We start from the raw sequence: 18,916 nt of genomic DNA, 5'->3' as shown, positions 1-18,916 counted from the left end.
AGCTCTAAATCTGCCCTTCAGGTTCTCCTGGGAAGACATCATCCCCCATACCTGAGCAAAGGCCTGCGGTCTGCGTTAGCATCTGTAGCGAAGCATTTGGCAATCAGCATACAGTTGTGGTTCTCTGGCTGCAATCTCCCTCTAACGTGTAAGGGACAGGGAAGTGTTTTTATAATAAAACAGCTGATGTTCTGAGAAAATGTCCCTACGTAAGGATGTGTGTTTTCTATGAATGTCAGAGACTAAACTCATACCACGTTCATCGGCAACCTATCTTTCTACAGTCTTGGGAGAAGCACAGAGTGTGCAAGAATGTCTTGTTTGAGAACAGAGTGCTGGCCTAGGCAAAAACAGTCAGATAGAAGAAAATAAAACAAGACCGTGAAAGTGACTAATGTAAAATTAATAAAGTGGAGCTGGATAAAACATATCTAGGTGAAAGTGCACAGCGACAGGCCTAGCATGCTAAAATAACGTGCATGAAGCTTATAACTAAAATGGCTGCACAACAACCCAGCTGATAAATCTGTTTAAGCAAATACAGCATAGGGACTCTTTCTATGCACATGGAGGCCATTTCACATTTTCCCTGCCCAAAGGCAAACATAAGAATGAAAATGGTGTCCCAAGCTTAATGGGGTTGGGCAACTGGCACTATGACCTATTGGTCCTGTGGCAGGCAGACCACTGGGTCAGGGGTTCCCATTGTCAGAAACAGCAGACGTTTCACCCAATCGCCCTAGCAGCTTTAAAATGGTGCGGGAGCTGCAGACCACTAATTTCTGGTGTTCCTCCCACCCTGCCCAAAAAGCTGCTTATGCACTTCTTTCTGACCGGTTGTGATGCTCTCCCATTTCACTGGGTTGATCATCATCGCCGTGTGTAGCGGAGTTGCTGTGTGCGTGTCCCAGTGTATGACTCTTGGTGGGTCTGTTATTCACCTCATTGTGCTGTTAGTTTCCCTGTCCTTGCGTGTTATTGTTTTAATTACCACTGGTTGTGTCCGCATCCCGGAGATAGTGCTTTCCATGTCAAAGTGTAAGTATATTAAATGTTCCCATCTAGGTGGATCCCTGTTTCATGGAAGGACTTGTGCTTGTCTGTGTTTCCACTTCACTGTGTCATTCTCCCCATTCTGCCTCTGTCGCAAAGAGACAATGTATCGAAGTTTGATTGCTGCATGTCTCAGTGTATCCTGTTTACGTGTCATTCTCCCCATTCCACCTACCCTGACACATTGTATCGAAGTTAGTTTGTTTCCTGTCTCAGTGTATGTCTGTCTGTCTGTGTCATTTCCCCATTTCACTGTTCGTCCTAAGGTCCGTGTCTGCCTATTTCTGGTACTGAAGCTAGCGTGCTCCCTGTCACAGTGTAGATCTTTTGCTCGTCCCTGTCTAGGTTGTGGCCTCCCCATATCACAATGTCACTTTGTTCCCTGTTGCAACGTTTTACAATCTCTCCCGGAGAACGCTCCTTCTTCCTAATAACTTCTTGGACCAGCACTGCCCGCTATTGTTGACATGGCCGGAAATGTGGTTTCCAGGAGACTTGTAGATTTACACACCATCCAGTTCTCCAAAGGGCGGACCATCAGGGTCCATCCTACATCCCAGAGGGATATCGAAAGATGGGCCCTGGTGTTCTCTCATGACAAGGAGACCTGGTCCATTCTGTCACTTCTCTGGGCTTGAGGCTAGGCTGCCAGGGTGGCTGTACTGGTGAGGACCTAGGTGTCTAGGCGCTACAAGTGCTGTGGCCACATTTGGACTGCATCCATGAGGCAGGGCGGAGTCCTGGCAAATTCTCGGGAGGGTTTTGTGGGAAATGAAGGCAATGGGAGTTAAGTGCAATCCAATCTTAAGTATTAGGGCTGCACATGAACAGTTTATGTGGTGTTGAGAATCCTCACAGTGTTCGCGATTACCCAGGGTGTGAGGGCAGAGATTTCTGTCCTGTTTCCGGACATACTGAAGATATGAGAGTAGAAAAACCTAAAAAGAGACAAAGGAAACAAGGAGGCAAGAGCAAGTCCTGTGTAAGGTAAGTGAGGCTGGAGCCTGCACCAAACCAGAGTGACATGCATGTGCATGCACAGTTGAACCAGACTGAGGTGTGTGCATGTTGAGTGAGATCTGAAGTGCAAATGTGCATGCAAAGTGAGGCGAAACTGACCTGTGTGTGTGTATATATGCAGGGTGGTGTGGCACTCCCACAACATGTGCCTGTCTCATGAAACTGTAGGCAGGGTGGTTTGAAATCTGAGATTCTGCTGCCATGCCGTATACCACATAATTGTGGATTAACCACATTTTCCACATAATTCTCCATCCCCTACGTATGCAAATTTCAAGATAGACATGTGTTTTAGCACACACGGATCAAATGTTACTGAGCAAGAGACCTGTGTCGTGCCAGAAAGCGGCAGGTCCTATTGCTGAGGCCCTTTTGGTTGCTTTTCGCTGTATTTAGCTTCTAAACGAGTGCCAATAAAGTGAAGTGTTTGCTCAGACAGTATAAATGTTTGTTGAAATTAATACATAGCAAAAAAATACTACTACAGAATGTGGGACATTATAGGACATAATTTGTGTTTTATTTTCATATAATTTAATTTTTCCTGTTTCATAATCTGGTCCTCTATTGCCACATAATTCGAGTGGCACTGGCTATAGATAACCTATTTGCACGCCGCATGAGGTCAACGGCATAAGGGTGCGGTGGTGGGTGGCTGGTGTGTTTGTATGTGTGTGAAATTCGAGTTTAATGATATTTTATGTGATCTGTTTGTGTTGCTTTGATCAACCTTGAAAGGCCACCAAGTGTTTCGAATAGATCTGGGTTTAGGGTGGATTAACATACCAGAAAGTAATGTGGCTTGTGTCAGTCGGACAATTCAGAGCTTGTTTATCTGACAGTTGTGTGAGATGGTAGATGAGTGTCTCCAGATAGGAGAGAATACTCAGGCTTTATGGTTCTGCTCTGGATTTCTTGTTCATTAGGAGAGGTACCCTCAAAAAGGCAGCAGCTAGTTGGAGGCACAAGAGATGTTGTGGAAAGAGAAGTATTTCTAGTTCTCACCTGAAGTTGTTAAAAGAGGCAAAGTTTGAGAGAGGGTGAGGAAGTTCTAAAGATTGGAGCATGGTCAGGGAAAGTTTGTTTGTGGATCTGGCTACAATTGGCTTTGACAAGAGAGCTGTCGTCTGGAGGTGTTTTGTTGGATTTTGAAGTGGTGCTTTTTTGTTAAAGAGCTCCTACAAGATGGTGACATTTATTTGTAAGAATATGTGTACTTGGAGGTGCAGTGAGTGACGTGGGCACCTTGGTGGATCCAGAGATAGAAGAAACTGCTGTGTTGATGTTTGTCTTCAGGGGAGGCAGCGAGGAGTCTGTAATCCCAGGGAGGTTGTGAGATGGTGAAAGCCTGGACTTTGTACACAATGTCTGACGTCAGTGTGCCACACTAGAGTGGTTGTAAGCTTGGGTAACGCTCTGGCAACATCTACCACCCATAGGTAGCCTCACAGATGCATAACCTGACCCTTGTTCTGGCCATAATTATTGTGAAATACCGTGTACAGTACTGTGCAAGGCAGTGCCAGTGTTTTCCATTCTACACTTGTCTTCAGAGCTTTCTTGAAGGGCCTGCTTTGTCGTTGTCTGCTGTTGGCCTCACCGATGACGACTCTCATCCTCTTCCAGTGGCGACCCTGCAGTGCGCTTTTCGATGGTTTGTTTGGGATAGGCCTACATTTCAACAGTAGTGGGATTGACAGTGCCAGATATACTTGGTGTTACCAGTCTGATGGAGAAACACCTCCAGGTGCAACCAGATAGCCTGCAGGTAAAGATGACTTGTAAGCACCAAAAGGAAGCCATACATGATGCGGTGCCCGTGCCAAGAAGGCCAATGGCAGGTAATTGGAAGGAAGAGCAATGCAGAACACAAACACCACATTTCTCCACTCAGAGAGCAGATTTATTCCAATAACAGCTTGTATGAAAAAGGTTATGAAACCTTGAGGCACTAACCCTGGAAGAAGAGGGGTTCTCTTTTATGCTGTATCACCCAAGCGAGGACTCCTTTGCTCAGTGAGGTCTAGTGGTGAGCCGTCCTACGTGCTCTTTAGCCAGGGCTGGCCCTGTGAGCATGGGCTTTCTCGTCCCAGCTGCGAGGCTCGCCACTGCCTGCAGAACTTATTTAGATATTCTGATTGACAAATAGTATAACTCAGCTGTGATAAGAGGGAGATCTGGGCTACCTTCTTCACAGTTTCTTTATGAGTGGTGATGAAATACTTGCTTTGGACACTGCTTAATAAGAGCAGAACAGGTTTGTATGCAGGTTGGAGTCAAGAAAGACCCCTTTTACGCAGTGTGCTTGGGAAATGCTATCTGGGCTCAGCAGACTTTGCATAGAAGTTTCTCAGACATTATCACAGACCTATCAGTGTTGCTGTTCCAGAAAGACTGACCCAAAAGACAGATGGCACACATGGCAGGAAGAAGCTCTGAGTGTGTTTGTGAGGGGTTGCACCCACGCGCCCACTCTATAGATGTTGGGCTACCTTCAGGAGCATTGTAGGGAGCTATCCACAACCTATTAGAGGGCAGTGTCGAAGGGAGACGTGTCGTTACCACGCATCGGAGATCCTGGATGACACTATCCTGTAACCACTGGCAGGCTTGGGTAGCAACGTGAGACATGATCCGAGTATGCAGACGGATGGAACAGCCCCAGTTGACCTTGCTACCCAGATTTTGGGCTTGGGTACATGGAAGCTGGCAATATTCCAAGCCCGGTGATACTATCTGGGAGGTGGGCGTGCAGCCTCCCCATCATAAATAGGGCGTTTATTTCTTATGAAGGCTCCCTGTGCCCTTGGATGCTGCAAAACACCACTGTGACAGCAATTTAGAAAAATAGTTTATATCCTTTTCTTCCATTTCCTTGTTGACAACAGACTGAAGGGGGGGTAGAAGTTCAGTTGTTCTAGGATCATTCAGCCCCGCTTCTTTTTGGGTATATGCATGCAAAAAGAGGGCCATTGCTGGATAATTTCTGGATCTCATTGCCGGTCCCCATATACCAGACCGGAGCCATGGTCGTTCTTGTGCTCCCTGAGCCAGGAGCACTGATAACCCGAGCAGAGAATAAAAGAATGAGTTCCAGTTTTAATCACCTCTGTCACGAGGAGCCTGTCAGACAATGAACAGTCTGAAGCTGGACACTCTAAATGGTACAATGCATCCTCTGCAGTATTTTCAGAAGTACTTAAGTAGGGATAGGTGAAACTGGCAACTCTGTTTTTTCCTGGAAAAAAATATGCACAAGTTTATGAAAATTATGCATATTACGAGAAATTTGTCGGTGTGAAGACTGAGCGCAGGTAGTTGCAGGCAATGTCCCTGGCTGTGATAGACATCAATTTTACAGTTTCTGGAGACACGTTGCCTAGTCCAGCCACACTCCCATGGGCAAAGAATATGTTAAAAGATGCGACTGCGAAACGGGAAGAAATTACAATACGTCAAAAAGGAAAAATAGGAATTTCGCAAGGTTTCGCTTGCGAAATAAAACATTTACCTGAGCCTATTTAGTTGTCAGTGGCAAATGGCCAAATTTTCAGAGTTAAGAAAGTAGAGATTGGTAGCCGGGGAAGAGAATAATGTTGCGAGTGTTGTAGATGTCAGTACCACCTATCCGTGTGCTCTCTACTCAATAAAAAATACTGTAAATGTTGAAATACAGAGCCTGAAATGTTTTCTAGAGCGCATTGCTTGCCACCGGCAAATGTTCTCATTTGCTGGCTCATTAAAGCACCAGATTGGTAGCCACGGGGGTCATGCCTGTTCTGCAGTAGGAGCAGCAGCAGTGGCACTTTTGATGCCCGCCAGGAGAAGTTCTCGCACCATTACCCTCATGGACGAACACGTAAGCACTAGTTCAGATTCCAGTGCACCAGGAGAGCCCATGAATTGAACCTGTGGTGTGCTTCATTGCCTACAGGGCTAGGAATCTGCAAATAGACACATCATCACATCCGATCTACGGCCTAAGGCTGGCCATTGGCCGGTAAAATAGCTTTAGGTCAGAATTTCCTTTGACATTGACAAAGTCTGAAATTATCTCACATAGGAAATAGAAGCCTCTGTGGTCTAGACATCTCCTTGCCTAATTAGAGCTTCACACTGAGGCATGTGCATTTAACTCTCAACCTTTTTGGAATTGCGTACCTCAAAATTGGTGGGCTCTGCCCTACAGATCCTCTAAACTGTGCCCTCTACACTGCTGAGTAGAGGGATGTACATGTCTACTCTGCCTATTGCATCATCTGACATGTGTACCCATATGCTTATATTCTGGAACCTCACGCAAGGTTGATGTGCTCTGCCCTACTGCACCCTCTAGCCTGTATCCATCTCTACTCATCTTCCCTACCTAAACTTAAAATGTGTTTACTCTGCCCTACCCCACCCTCTATCCACATTCCCAAACTTACCCCAGTATTGATCTACTCTGACCTCTATACCCTCTGCTTCCTTCCATAACTTACCCCATGATTGGACTACCCTCCCCTACTACTCTCTGAATTGTTTCCACCTCCAAGCATCTTTCCTAATGTACCTCAGTTTTAGTGTTCTCCGCCTTACCTCTGTTGACCTGTACCGCATCTACTCATCATCCCTATCTTACCTCAAAAGGGGTCTGCTCTGCCAGTCAACCTTCTAAGATCGTGCCCCTTCCCACTGATCTTCCCTAACATACGCCAGATTGGTGTACAATGGCAAATCAAACCCCCTGACCTGTATCCCTTCATAATGACCTTCCCAGCCTACTAAGAATTGGTGTAGTTTGCCCACCACATTCCCTGACCTACTTGCACTCTACTCACCTTCCCAAACGTATCTCAAATGTGTTGTATTCTGCCTTACTACATCTTCTGACCCGTAACCTCATCTACTCATCTTCCTTAATTTGACTCTTAAACTCACCCAATTGCACCCTTCCCTGCCCTTCTCTAACAGGCTCTATTGCTGTGCCCACCTCTGGCCCTTCCTTCATTCCATCTCCCACGTATGGAGGTCTGAAAAATGGAGACCTCTTCTGTCTCCGCTTCTGTGGTCCTCATCAAAAGCTGTCTCCTTCCGATCGCCCTCAACCACTCGGGCTCTACTTCTTATCTCTCCTGTATCACTATTTCCCCCTTCATTCTCTCTCTCTTAATCCAAGACCTAAAGAGCAGCTCCCTTAGAACATCTTCTTCTCTTACTCATAAGACCAGAAGAGCAGCACCCTTATAACATCTTCATCTCATACTTGTAAGACCAGAAGAGCAGCACGTACAAAACATCTCCAGCTCGTACTTGTAAGACCTGAAGAACTGCACGTTCAAAACATCTTCATCTGATATGACCTGATGAGCGGCACCCTCATTAATCTTCATCTTGTATTCGTAATATCAGAAGAGCAGCACCCATAGAACATCTTAATCTCTAACTCATAAGACCTGAAGAGCGGCACCTTTAGAACATCTTCATCTCTTGCTAAAAAGACCAGAAGAGCAGCATCCTTAGAACATCTTCATCTCTTGCTAAAAAGAGCTGAAGAGTGGCACTTTTAGAACATCTTCATCTCGTACTCGTAAAACCTGATGAGCGGCACCCTCAAAATATCTTCATCTCGTATTCGTACTACCAGAAAAGCAGCACCCATAGAACATCTTAATCTGTAACTCAAAAGACCAGAAGAGCAGCACCCTCATAACATCTTCATCTCGTTTTTAAGACCAGAAGAGCAGCACGTACAAAATATCTTCAACTCGTACTTGTAAGACCTGAAGAGCTGCACGTTCAAAACATCTTCATTTCGTACTCGGAAGACGTGAAGAGTGGCACCCGTAGAACATCTTCATCTTTTACTTGTGAGACCTGCAGAGCAGCATCCTTAGACCATCTTCATATTTTACTCATAAGACCTGAAGAGCCGCACTCTTAGAACGTCTTCATCTCTTACTGAAAAGAGGTGAAGAGTGGCACTTTTAGAACATCTTAATCTCGTACTCGTACAATTTGCAGAGCAGCACCCATAGGACCTCATTATCTCATACTCGTAAGACCTGAAGAGTGGCACCCGTAGAACATCTTCATCTTTTACTTGTGAGACCTGCAGAGCAGCATCCTTAGACCATCTTCATATTTTACTCATAAGACCTGAAGAGCCGCACTCTTAGAAAATCTTTATTTCTTACTATAAAGGACTGGGAAAGCAACACCCTTATGCCTTCTTCATTTGGTGTTCAGCACCAAAGGGCCCTTGAAACAACTTTTCTGCCAGCTCCAAGAGCAATGCAATATTATTTTGTATTACTGATTTGTCAAGCGCCGCCTGCGGCCCGCGGGCTCCTTAAGACATGGTGTGTTGGATGTGGCTGGATTTTCATTATCACACCACACTGAATAGTTTTTAATTGATAAATGAGGTGTGGACACAGCAGATGCGATCCGAGTCACACCTCGACGAAGAAATTCATATTTATAAGGCAAGGTTGGCATTATACGTGGTGCTATTCAGGGTGTTAAACGATTTCGAAAACTCAGAATCTGTTACATTTCTTAGTATAACTCATGATTTCACAAAGGCTTCTTGGCACTAGAAGTGACCTGAAACGACTTATACTGAACCATTAAATATTCACAGTGTGCTTTCTTTCTCATCCATGAAGGGCTACCTCTTCCACCCAGTGTCCACGTGAACAACGCACAGTGTCACAAAATGGGGAGTAGTGGTTAGAAGACAAGTATTTTTTAGAAACAAGTCTTTCTTGAAATAGTAGTATGCTCATCTCTCACCCAGCTCATTGTTACACCCCCAAGCTGTCTTTTGTGATAGCATGCCAGCTTCAAATGATGTTATGTGGCACTTGGACGAGGGCACAGAGAGATCAGACGAAGGCGTGTGTAAGCACAAGGAACAGTGCAACGGGCGTGCATACTGTTCCGTTGGAGCACCCCACCTGTGCACGAAGAGTAAGTGTACCGTAATAAAGTTGCAAATAGACACATCCATGTAACGTGTGGGTGTGTACGCACACCGGCTGATAAGTGTTGTGTAACACTACAGTGATACTTTTGCATTGAGTATATTCACTTTTACTGTCGTAGTAACCTTACTCACCAGGATACTCAAAGTGACGTCTGCTCATTTTCACATTTGGAATGTTATGCATTCCTTCTATCTATTGGTAGGAAGAAGGGAACGAAAATGGGGGACGGTAAAGATTAACCAGAGGTCATGCACGTTTGTAAAGAAGAGAATTGGAGGGACAGCATTTCTGCTCTTGAGTCATGGTCTTGAGGAGCTCAAGGGGTTTTGGTCGATGAAGTGCTCCTTGAAGTGACTTTCTCACTTGCTGGGGTGAGGGTGCATCCTGATGTGTGGAAGGGCATTACTGAGGATTCTCAATGCAGAGAGGTGAGCTGAAACTCCTCCTTTTTTCCACTTGTTGGTTTTGAGGCTGGTAATGTCTTGATGGTTTCTGTTACGCTGGTGGCATGAGGTGGTTAGATTTGGAAGCTGGCATGGAAGTGCACCACTACTTCCTTCAGGTTTTGAAGATGGTGTTGTCTTGAAGAAGCATCCAGGGCATGTCCTTCGCTGTGAGAAGGCAGCGATCCCACTGTTTTTGTTCTTTAAGTCTGGAAGTGGTAAGCAGAATGCCAAACAGTCTCTAGGCAAGGACGCGAGTGTGCTGAACATTGCCCCATCTAGGTGGGCAGGCACTAGAGCTAAGATGGTCTTTACAAAACTTGCTTTAGGGATGTGATTTATAGAATACTGAAAACTTGTACCACAATGTCAGTTTTCTTGGCAGTTTTCCTGTGATGCTAGTCCGGGAATTCCAAGAGTTTAGGTCCAGAGTTCGAAGTTGGTGGACAGTGCACTCTGTGACAGAGCACATGTCCGCCAAACCTTAGTTCCACAGCCTCATGTAGAGTCAGGCAGATGATCAGCTTTCCATTTGTGGAGCACCCCATTGGTGATGGGGTAGAGGCCATGAGTAAAAAAGAGCATTTCATCACTAACCCTATTAAGGTGGGCGGTGTAACTTCCTTTTTTTTCCTGTCCCTGACCGCCAGATGAAACCTGGCGATGAGGGACAAAAACAAATAATGTTCCCCCACATCCAGGGAAATGCTCACTGAGTGTGCATGTCTTTAGTTATTTGTTTTTTAATTACAAATTCCCAATTTTGGAATCTCCCAATTTTGGAGTTTTGTTTTTGAAAAACAAAGACTTTGTTAAAGTTTGGTGAACAGCTGTCAAGTCTTGACTGCAACTGTCCAACACACATTTAGTGCCTTGACAGGAATTGCCATGACAGCAATTCCTTTCAAGCTAGAGAGATCACCGCTGGGTGAGCTCTAAATTTGGCAGACATCAGATCTGGCATCCGACAGACTGTGCAATGTCTGCCAAACAGGTGGGGGGGTTGTTAGACAATCTGTCTGGGCTGGATATGCGTCCTGCTTACATTATCTTTCCTAAATTTATCAGGATGATATGTTTGAACTTCTGAACTTCATTGCTTTCACTTCTGTCTCCTCTGGTGTTATAGGACACCTATGCTGAGATATAGAATTTACATTGTCTGCCTACCAGTTACAGTACTTCTTCTAGGTCTCATTTTTGGAGTCCTTTGGGTTGTCTGTCCCTCTTCATGAACTGTAAGAGCTAATGTCCCTCTTTCAGATTTAGCTGTCTGCCTAAGCCTATAGCATCTTTCTAGAGGTCCAAGGATACAGCAACTGAACTGTGCTCTTGGCTCCAGCATTGGCTCTTGTTCTTATATACTGTCTGCTCCCTACAGCGGTCTCCAGGCTATTACTGGCACATATGCTGTTACACTGTTCTTTATCTCCTATGCATGAAGTCTAGGTCTCTGAGGCAGAGACCAGGACATATCCATACCCTCCTGTTCTAGGTCTCCCAGACTAATACTTGCACTTATCTAGCCACTAGATGTCCTATGTCTCCATCAAGATTAGCTCTTATGTCCTTCCTGTACCTGATCTAAGACTGACATCAGCACACATCCATCCCATAGACCTGTTCCAGGCTCCCAGTCTGGTACATGCTCATAGCCGTTCCCTGTTTGATATAGGGTGGCCAACTGGCCCACTCTTTGCAGGTGCGTCCTGCAAACATGGCTTTTGTCCTGCTGCGTGCACAGAGGCACTGCGGGACGCCAACTGTCCTGCATTTTCGTTCCCCACAACATGTAATTATCTTAAAACGCGGCCAAGTTGCAGTCTATCAGCCCTGAAGAGCTGTATAAGAGGTACCCATCAATGGTTGGGAGGAAGGAACAGCAGCATATAGCGATAGAAGCACGTTCAGTTATTGAGATGCAAAACAGCCATTTGCTGATAAAGATGAATGAAAACCATGGTGGTGACGTGTCTTGGTATCTATTTCTTCCATTAAGCCTCTTTCAGAGTGCTGACATATTGTCAATCAGTGAACAGAGGCTCAGGGCGCGTGCGAGTTGCTCAGGATAAAAGGATTTGTAAAAGCAGTAGACATCACACTGAAGCATACTACTGCATGCTTTTATTTACCAACATATTGCATTCTGATGAATGTACCAAGAGACTAGGGCCTTCTCCCCCAGGTAATATCAGTCCATTATTTTCAGTCACATGCTCACGAGCAGCATTTGTTTTGATTCTGAATGCTCTCAATATGTTGACTAAAAAAACGGGCAGAGGAATACACTCAAAAAGTGATTTCCAAAGAGTAAACAATTTGGCTAAATGTGAGGCAAGGATTCATCATCATCACAAGCTTTATTCTGTCAACAGGCCATCAAAGCAACACCAACAGTAAAATATCATCATAAAAATATAAACTAGTACAGTCCCATTTTAAACCCAATAACTAATAATTAGTTTAAAACCCAAATGCCCAATCAAAAAGTCCCATTCAATCTAAATCATGCCTCCTGGATCTACATTTCTAACTACTCCAGTTAGAATGCAGTTAGGCCAGCAGTGATTTTGACGGCAAAGCCTAGGGGTCAACTTTCCCAGTGAAATGTGACTGTGTTGTGGCCCTGTCCAACTTTAAAATGCAGTGTTTATTTCCAGCATATTTAGGTGAAGTGGTAAAGCTGAGTTTAGACCTCCCGGATCCTAGTTCCAACCCTAAAACATACTCACTGGACACAGTCCTGTGGCAGGAGGTGGTTAGTAGCCATTGTGTGGGGTACATACTAATATTTACCATTGGCGATACACAGTTTAAGGCTATTTCATTCCATTTGGATACCAGAGGTGTTCATGTTTGAAACGTGTTTCACTTAAGTTGCAATAATGAGCCGTCTTGGCTACCCAGAGATGAGGAGGTACTTGTGCTGTGTGACCTATAGCCTCCCCCTCCAATAAATGCTTATGGGCATGTAATACGTCTCAACCAAGAACATCGTGTCTTCATGGATGCAAAGTGTCCGTCAAAGTGATAATGGAAAGTTGGCCACCCTAGTTCTCTGTCTCAAACTGAGACAAGCTCACAGGCCCTCCATAGATACATTCTGGGACTAAGTGAGTCGAGGAGACATGCTTTCACGATTTATGTCTAGGTCTTGAAAACGCATAGAGCCCTCCCAGTTGGTAATTGTAATTTTTCTGCTGGCCTGGCTCACTCCTGACCTGCAGGGATTACACTTCTCCTACCACTTGGGGAGTGAGTGAACACTTCGCCCGCAAGCAAAGCCGTATGGACCTCAGAGGTAAATTCGTTTTCTAGGACACATTTATTTTCATGCACTTGCAACCTTAAAGTGGTTTTTGTGGCAGTTCAAGATCTGAGACAGCGACGACAGACCTGGCCTCGAGCGCACTTCCGGGCTCCTCGGAAGGAATGAGCGGCTCGCGCTGGGCCCCCGGTGCTGGCCCGGTCCTCTAAATCCGATTTTCAGGGCAAACTCTTGCTTCGAGCGCGAGGGGGTTCTCGCGGGTGACCTTGAAGAAGGGCCCGTCGAGGGGAGCGCGCGCGGCTCAGGCTGAGGGAAAGGGGCTCGAAAGAAGCAATTATCCCCGGCCGAGGTCGGGAGATAGCGCGGGCGCGTCCCCTCCGTATCAGCCGGAGCTGCGAGCGCGCGGGTTAATGGGATTTCACGCCAGACTGCGCCCTGCGCACACGCGCAACATGGCGCATCCCTGAGAGGGAAGTGGGAGATGAAAGTGTTCAGATTGCATCCACTTCTGGTTTAGCAAATGTAGACGTTTGCTTGGGCCTTGCTTGAAGAGGCGCGGGGAAGGGCCAGGCATTGGTCTGACCTTGCTCTCTAGTTTTGGGAGAGAGATATCCATGCGCTATGAGGAGCATACAGTCACCCTCCTCCCACCTCACCAATGGCTATAAGCGCGACTTTCCCGGCCTCTTCTGTCAGCAATTCAGCAGACACAAATCTCATAACGAACTCTGTAAGAGAGAAAGAAAGATGGTTTGAGGAAAAGGGGGAACACGGAACACTGAAAGGAAGGATGAAAGAGCAGGAGAAAGGGTGACAGGGAGGATGAATGAGTGGATAGATGGATGAGTGGGGAAAGGATAGTTGAATGGATAGTTGGTTGGGCAGATGAAAGGATGGAAGAGTAAAGGAAATCTGGGGAGGCGATGGATGGAATTATTGATGGATGGATAAGTTAAAGAATGGTTGCATGACTGGATGTATGTATGGATGCATGCATTGATGATAAATGGATGAACATATGGATCAATGAAATGAACAGTGGATGGGTGCGTCGGGGATGGCTTTAGGGCAGTGCTAGTGGTGCAGCCAAGCCACACTTGGTGCTGACCTCTTGGGCGGGGGAGGGGGGTGTAGAAATAACATATACTTTACAAGCACCTGCGTCAGAGGTTCTTGTGTGTCCAGCAGTTTTTAGGCAACAGTAAAAATGTCAAGGTAACTTTGGTGGTTAATGTTCCTGTTCTAGAGACATCAGAGTTGGTCAAGTGGCAGTTTTGACTCGTAAGGTAGTGCAGAGGGTTAATATGCCTGGGTCAAAGACCGTGTTCAATGCTGATCACAAACTATATTTTATGTGGATAGCACAGTGGGTTACTGCTTTTGTCACAGAGATCTTTTTGTTAATTGGGTTCATAGCATACAATCCAAATATATCACCGTGACCTATGAACCATCATTAAAGGGCTGCATGCACACTGCATGGTATGGGTTAGAGCATTTTTTTCCCACATACTTTCATTTTCTTAATGTTGCTAAAGAGGTTTTGTTTGGATATAAATACAATCTTATTAGTGAATCCAGTACTAACCATGGTGAATTAAAACGTACCACTGTGAAACTTATTTCAGTAATGAGGTCCTAAGACTGTTGTGTGCAGCATTGCAGATGGTGCAGAGATTGCATTACAGTTATAGACCTGGGGCTTCTGGTCTTGTGGAGCAAGTGAATGGCACACTGAAATCCAGACTGGCAAAAGTGTGTGTTCAACATCTTTAAAGGGGCCTTAAGCACTGCCCCTGATGCTGATGAGCCTTCAGGGTGTACCTGATCGAAAGACTGGACTGTCCCCCCACAAGATCATAATGTGGAGGGCAATGAGCATTCCAGCAATTCCTGTGAATGCACTCGTGAATATTACAGGTGATATGGGCCTAGATTATTGCCAAGGATTAGCAGACATGGTACGTTTTAATTCTTGAGTTTGTTCTCCTCCAGACCAATCACTCTTAACATAAACTCTTAAAATATACTGCTGACTAGTATGGGTGACATGTGATTCCTGCACCTTGTAACCGTATTTTTGTATGTAACATTTCCTTTACACTGATTAACACATAATATTATTTGTCTCCATATCAAGTGTGTGATGGAAAGAGCTCTGACACCCTACACTGGCATGCGTAGCACTCTAAGCAAATGAAATCCATGTGAAAGGGGCTATGGAGAGATGAGGGGCACTATTGGAGGGTGGGAGTGAGGGGAGTCTGGGGAGAATGAGGACATCGGGGGCATCAAACAGATTCTTGCACTGGACGCCATTAGAGCTAGAGATGGTCCCAGATGGAATGGGGAAAGATTGAATGAGGGATGAAAGAATGAATGGATGACAGAATGCAAAGGTGAAATGGTGGATATCAGCCTGATATGGAAGGGGGAATGCATAGGTACGTGGATGGAGAGATAAGGGAACGTTTCTAGGGTGGGTTGGGCTCACTTGCTTGGTGCCACCAGGGTTTTGCTTTAAAGTGTTTGGGGAAGGGGGTAATTTTCTGGCTACTCCCCTGGTAGCTACGCTCCTCACTGTTGCATTCACATTTAAATAAACAAATGCAGCTTAAGTCCATTAAGAGTGCAGTCAGAGTTTGCAAAGGGGAGACAAAGTACTCAGTCTTTCTTTACAGTTGTTCTCACAAACGCACAGTGTGACACTCGCAGTCAAAGGCATATACACACAAAGAATTTCTCTCTCTCTTGCCCTTTTCACATTGTCTGTCTTTCACTGACTTTTCTATGTCTCTTCGGTCTTTTTTTTCTCTCTTTCTCTTTATATGAATTTTTGTATCCCCAGATTGTACTATAGGGTAACACCAGGGGTTTGGGAGTTTATTAGGATGTCCAGAGATGGAGGTTTCGGGGTTCGCTTGTAGTGTTCATGGAAGGAAGTTTTGAGGGTGTATTAGTGTACATCTGGATGCCAAGGACCGCTGAAGTAGGATCAATTTGGAGAACAATAAGAGGCTATTTTCACTTTGCCAAGAGATAAAGTACGTTTTCCTCCCTTCTCCGGGTAGCAAAGCAGAGCGGGATGGTTCCAAGTAAGCAGCACCTGTCTGGTGTTAACCTGGCGTGGGCCAGTGCATCAGATTTATCCAACAGTGTATGTCCAAGGCACAATAATAGCAAGCATTTGCTTCTTCTCTTTTTTTCAGAGAGCAAAAATTGGTCCTGGACCCAAAGATGCCGATGGAAAGATGGCAAACTCAACGGCCAAATTTGACAATAATGGAAATCGAGATCGCATGAAGCTGTCCGACTTCTCTTTCCTGAAAGTTCTGGGAAAAGGAAGTTTTGGAAAGGTAAGCAGGCAGCCGCTGCTTGAAAGTGATCATAAATGTGGATACAGCACTGCATTGGAACACAGATTCAAGCATATCTGTCCATTCTCTTTCCAGCTTAGCAGGATATGAGTAGCACATCTACTAAAGCTGACACAATCAGAAGTTTGTCAGGAACAGTAATACCTCCATGGTGGAAGCAACACTGGCCTTTCATCCTTTAATGTGGCTGGCTAAAGAACCCTTTTCTTGAAAAAACAAGTTTTGCAGCTGCTCATCTTTCAGCAACCTCGTTTTACGCAGACTCAGATCCCGAGGGTCCCACCTCTTGGCAGGCTACATCACTAGAATAAATGCTTAATGGTGAAGGAAGGGGACATTGTTAATTAGAGGGCCTCTGTCCTTTACATTTTGCATTCAGAATGGTGTTACTCAACAGGAGCTTGTTGGAAGTCTTCCCTGGTCTAAAAAGTCCCAAAATTCATTGTGCATGTAGAAGCTCGAATTCTTACCTCAAGCTTTTTTGATCCAAGAGAATGAAGAAGGTTCTCCCTGACGTGGAGTCCTGGTACATACATGACACATTTAGACGGACTATTTCTGGAGCCTACCAGAAACTGACTGATCAAAGAAGTCCAAAACACTTGACCAGTAGACGATCCCTTTAGTGAATGAGATAAGACAGGGTCTGATAGAGTCATGAGTGAAAGACAAATGGGTTCTGCTAAACAGGGATTGGGAAAAGGGGGTCCTCCATCTAGACACGAGCATGCTACGGGCATGACCCAGTCCTGGCAGAAGAGCACTAGGGGCAGGGGTAATGTCTGTGCATGGTCTAGACATAATCATGCCACATAGTGTGCCCCGTTCTACAGAGGAACAAAATAAGACATGACCTCAGCCTACACAGGAACCTTCGATGGTCGCAACCTTAATCTAGACAGAAGCACTGTAAGAGCATTGGGTTAAAGGTGGAATCTACAAAGGACCTTTCTAGTGGCATCAGTAAAGGGCAAGAAAATTGCTAGGTGACCTCTCACAATGATTTGTGATACACGTATCTTCACCAGCTCCTTCATGGGCATAGGAGCAGAAGCGATGAGCAAGCGGGAAGAGAGTAGAAATCAAGCAACTTTTATTTATTGATGCCAGGGGTCTTGTGCATTACAGCTTAATCGCCTAATCAGCTCGTAGTAATTGATGACTCAAAAAGAGATGCAATAAAAACGCACAGAAACCAGAATCAGATGTCTTCTCTGCAAATGACATGGTTGGCATTGTAGTATAATTCATGATTATCATGGTACATGTGTCATAAGAATTCAAAGTTGCTTTACAAGAATGTCCTATGGGCAACATTTGCCTTATTCAGACGAACAAGCGTCTTCAAGAACCTGGCTGCAGCCCCTTGTGTAAGTATTCTACAGCCTGTGTTAACAAATGCAGAGACACTAGGACCTGCAGGGTCCTGGGTGTTTATTTGCCTAAAGAGGGGTCATTATTGTGGGTTCACACAATGGTTGAAGCTGTATTACTTCTTTAATCATAACCATTTACCTGTGAGGTCAACTGCATACGCTTTATAGAATTTGACATTGCAGCATTGTGCCCAGCCGGAGGACAGCGCTGACCACAGCCTTGATCTTGTGTACAGGCAAGGGGGCTTCCACAGTGGATGCGTCAGCCGGAGAGACTTTATCCGAATTTTCCATCTTTCTACTTCTCAGTAGATTATTGGTCACACGTTGTGAATGGAAAGGGGACTGTGGCAAATGAAAAGTTTCACAGATCTCCCAATAATGGGCCATAGATCTTACAGTATAGCAGCGCTCTTGCTCTGGTTACAAAGACTTCACACATCTAACACCAAATAGATTGTACCAAGTCTGAGGCCACAGACACAGTACTGATAATACCACATCATTTTCAGCGCAAATAGTGGGCAGGCTCTGTACAAGTAATGAAAAACACCCACTGGTGCTAAAGAACCAGCATCCGCAATAAGCCTTCCAAACTTGAATTGTCACCAAAATATTTTGAAATGCTGTGTAATAATTTTGTTCAGTACTCATACTTCAGCTTGTAATTCTCTGACTACACACCCATTTTCCTTTCAAGTACTAGCTTTTGAGCTTTGAATAATATATCCAATATCCTTAAACAAAAGCCTGTCACTTTTATGGAAAACAAAATACCAGCATTTTACTTTAAGCAGACACATGTTTACTGACAAAGCATCATCTTGTTGGTTTCATTAAGTACTCAGAGTACTGCTGCAACACACAAACAGTGTCACTTGCTTGCCTGTTTCATGCCAAGAATGCTCATCATATACCAAGAATTCCACCATCATGTCAAGGAAGCCAACGTTGTCTAAGATTTACAAACAGAATGCCAGGGCGCAGGTAATTAGCAAAAGCTGGGCACCACCAAGGCAAGGATGCCAAGTGTGACATCCGTTCTGTCAGAGATGACCTTGGTACATTCGTAGAGAATCGGATCTCTTGGGTGGCTAAAAGTGCTACAAGGCAGGCTATATGATAGGCTGAGAGACACCCCGGACAGCAGGCATTTTCATGCATGCTGACATGCTCTCATAGTCACAAACACATGCACGGGTGCCGTGTAGTTTTTTTTTTACCTCTACTTATGCTGTCACACCTAGCCTGCATGTCGCTGCTCCATTCCATTGCTATAAAGCAGGCCTTGCAAGGACACACTGTGTGATTGACAAACAGGGCTTGCAATAGAGCAAGACACCATTTGAAAGGTGCTGTATGATCAGTGGCCACCATGTTGTAGGCCCTTCTCTGTCAGGTCCAGTTG

The 18,916-nt window shown here is 45.1% G+C and overlaps 1 protein-coding gene across 2 annotated transcripts in view; it reads left to right on the top strand.

Annotated features, from left to right (window-relative positions):
- The window catches only part of PRKCB (protein kinase C beta), a 799,526-nt gene that overhangs the window by 503,780 nt on the left and 276,830 nt on the right, over positions 1–18,916 (top strand). For both annotated transcript variants that reach the window (XM_069209698.1, XM_069209697.1), the window contains exon 9: positions 15,965–16,111. In XM_069209698.1, the coding sequence (XP_069065799.1) occupies positions 15,965–16,111 (147 nt within the window). The remainder of the gene's footprint in view (positions 1–15,964; positions 16,112–18,916) is intronic.

The sequence above is a fragment of the Pleurodeles waltl genome, chromosome 10, assembly GCF_031143425.1.
Source record: "Pleurodeles waltl isolate 20211129_DDA chromosome 10, aPleWal1.hap1.20221129, whole genome shotgun sequence".
NCBI classification, from domain to species: domain Eukaryota; kingdom Metazoa; phylum Chordata; class Amphibia; order Caudata; family Salamandridae; genus Pleurodeles; species Pleurodeles waltl.
The sequence above is the reverse complement of the archived record's forward strand: the minus strand, read 5'-3'. Positions and strand labels throughout refer to the sequence as shown.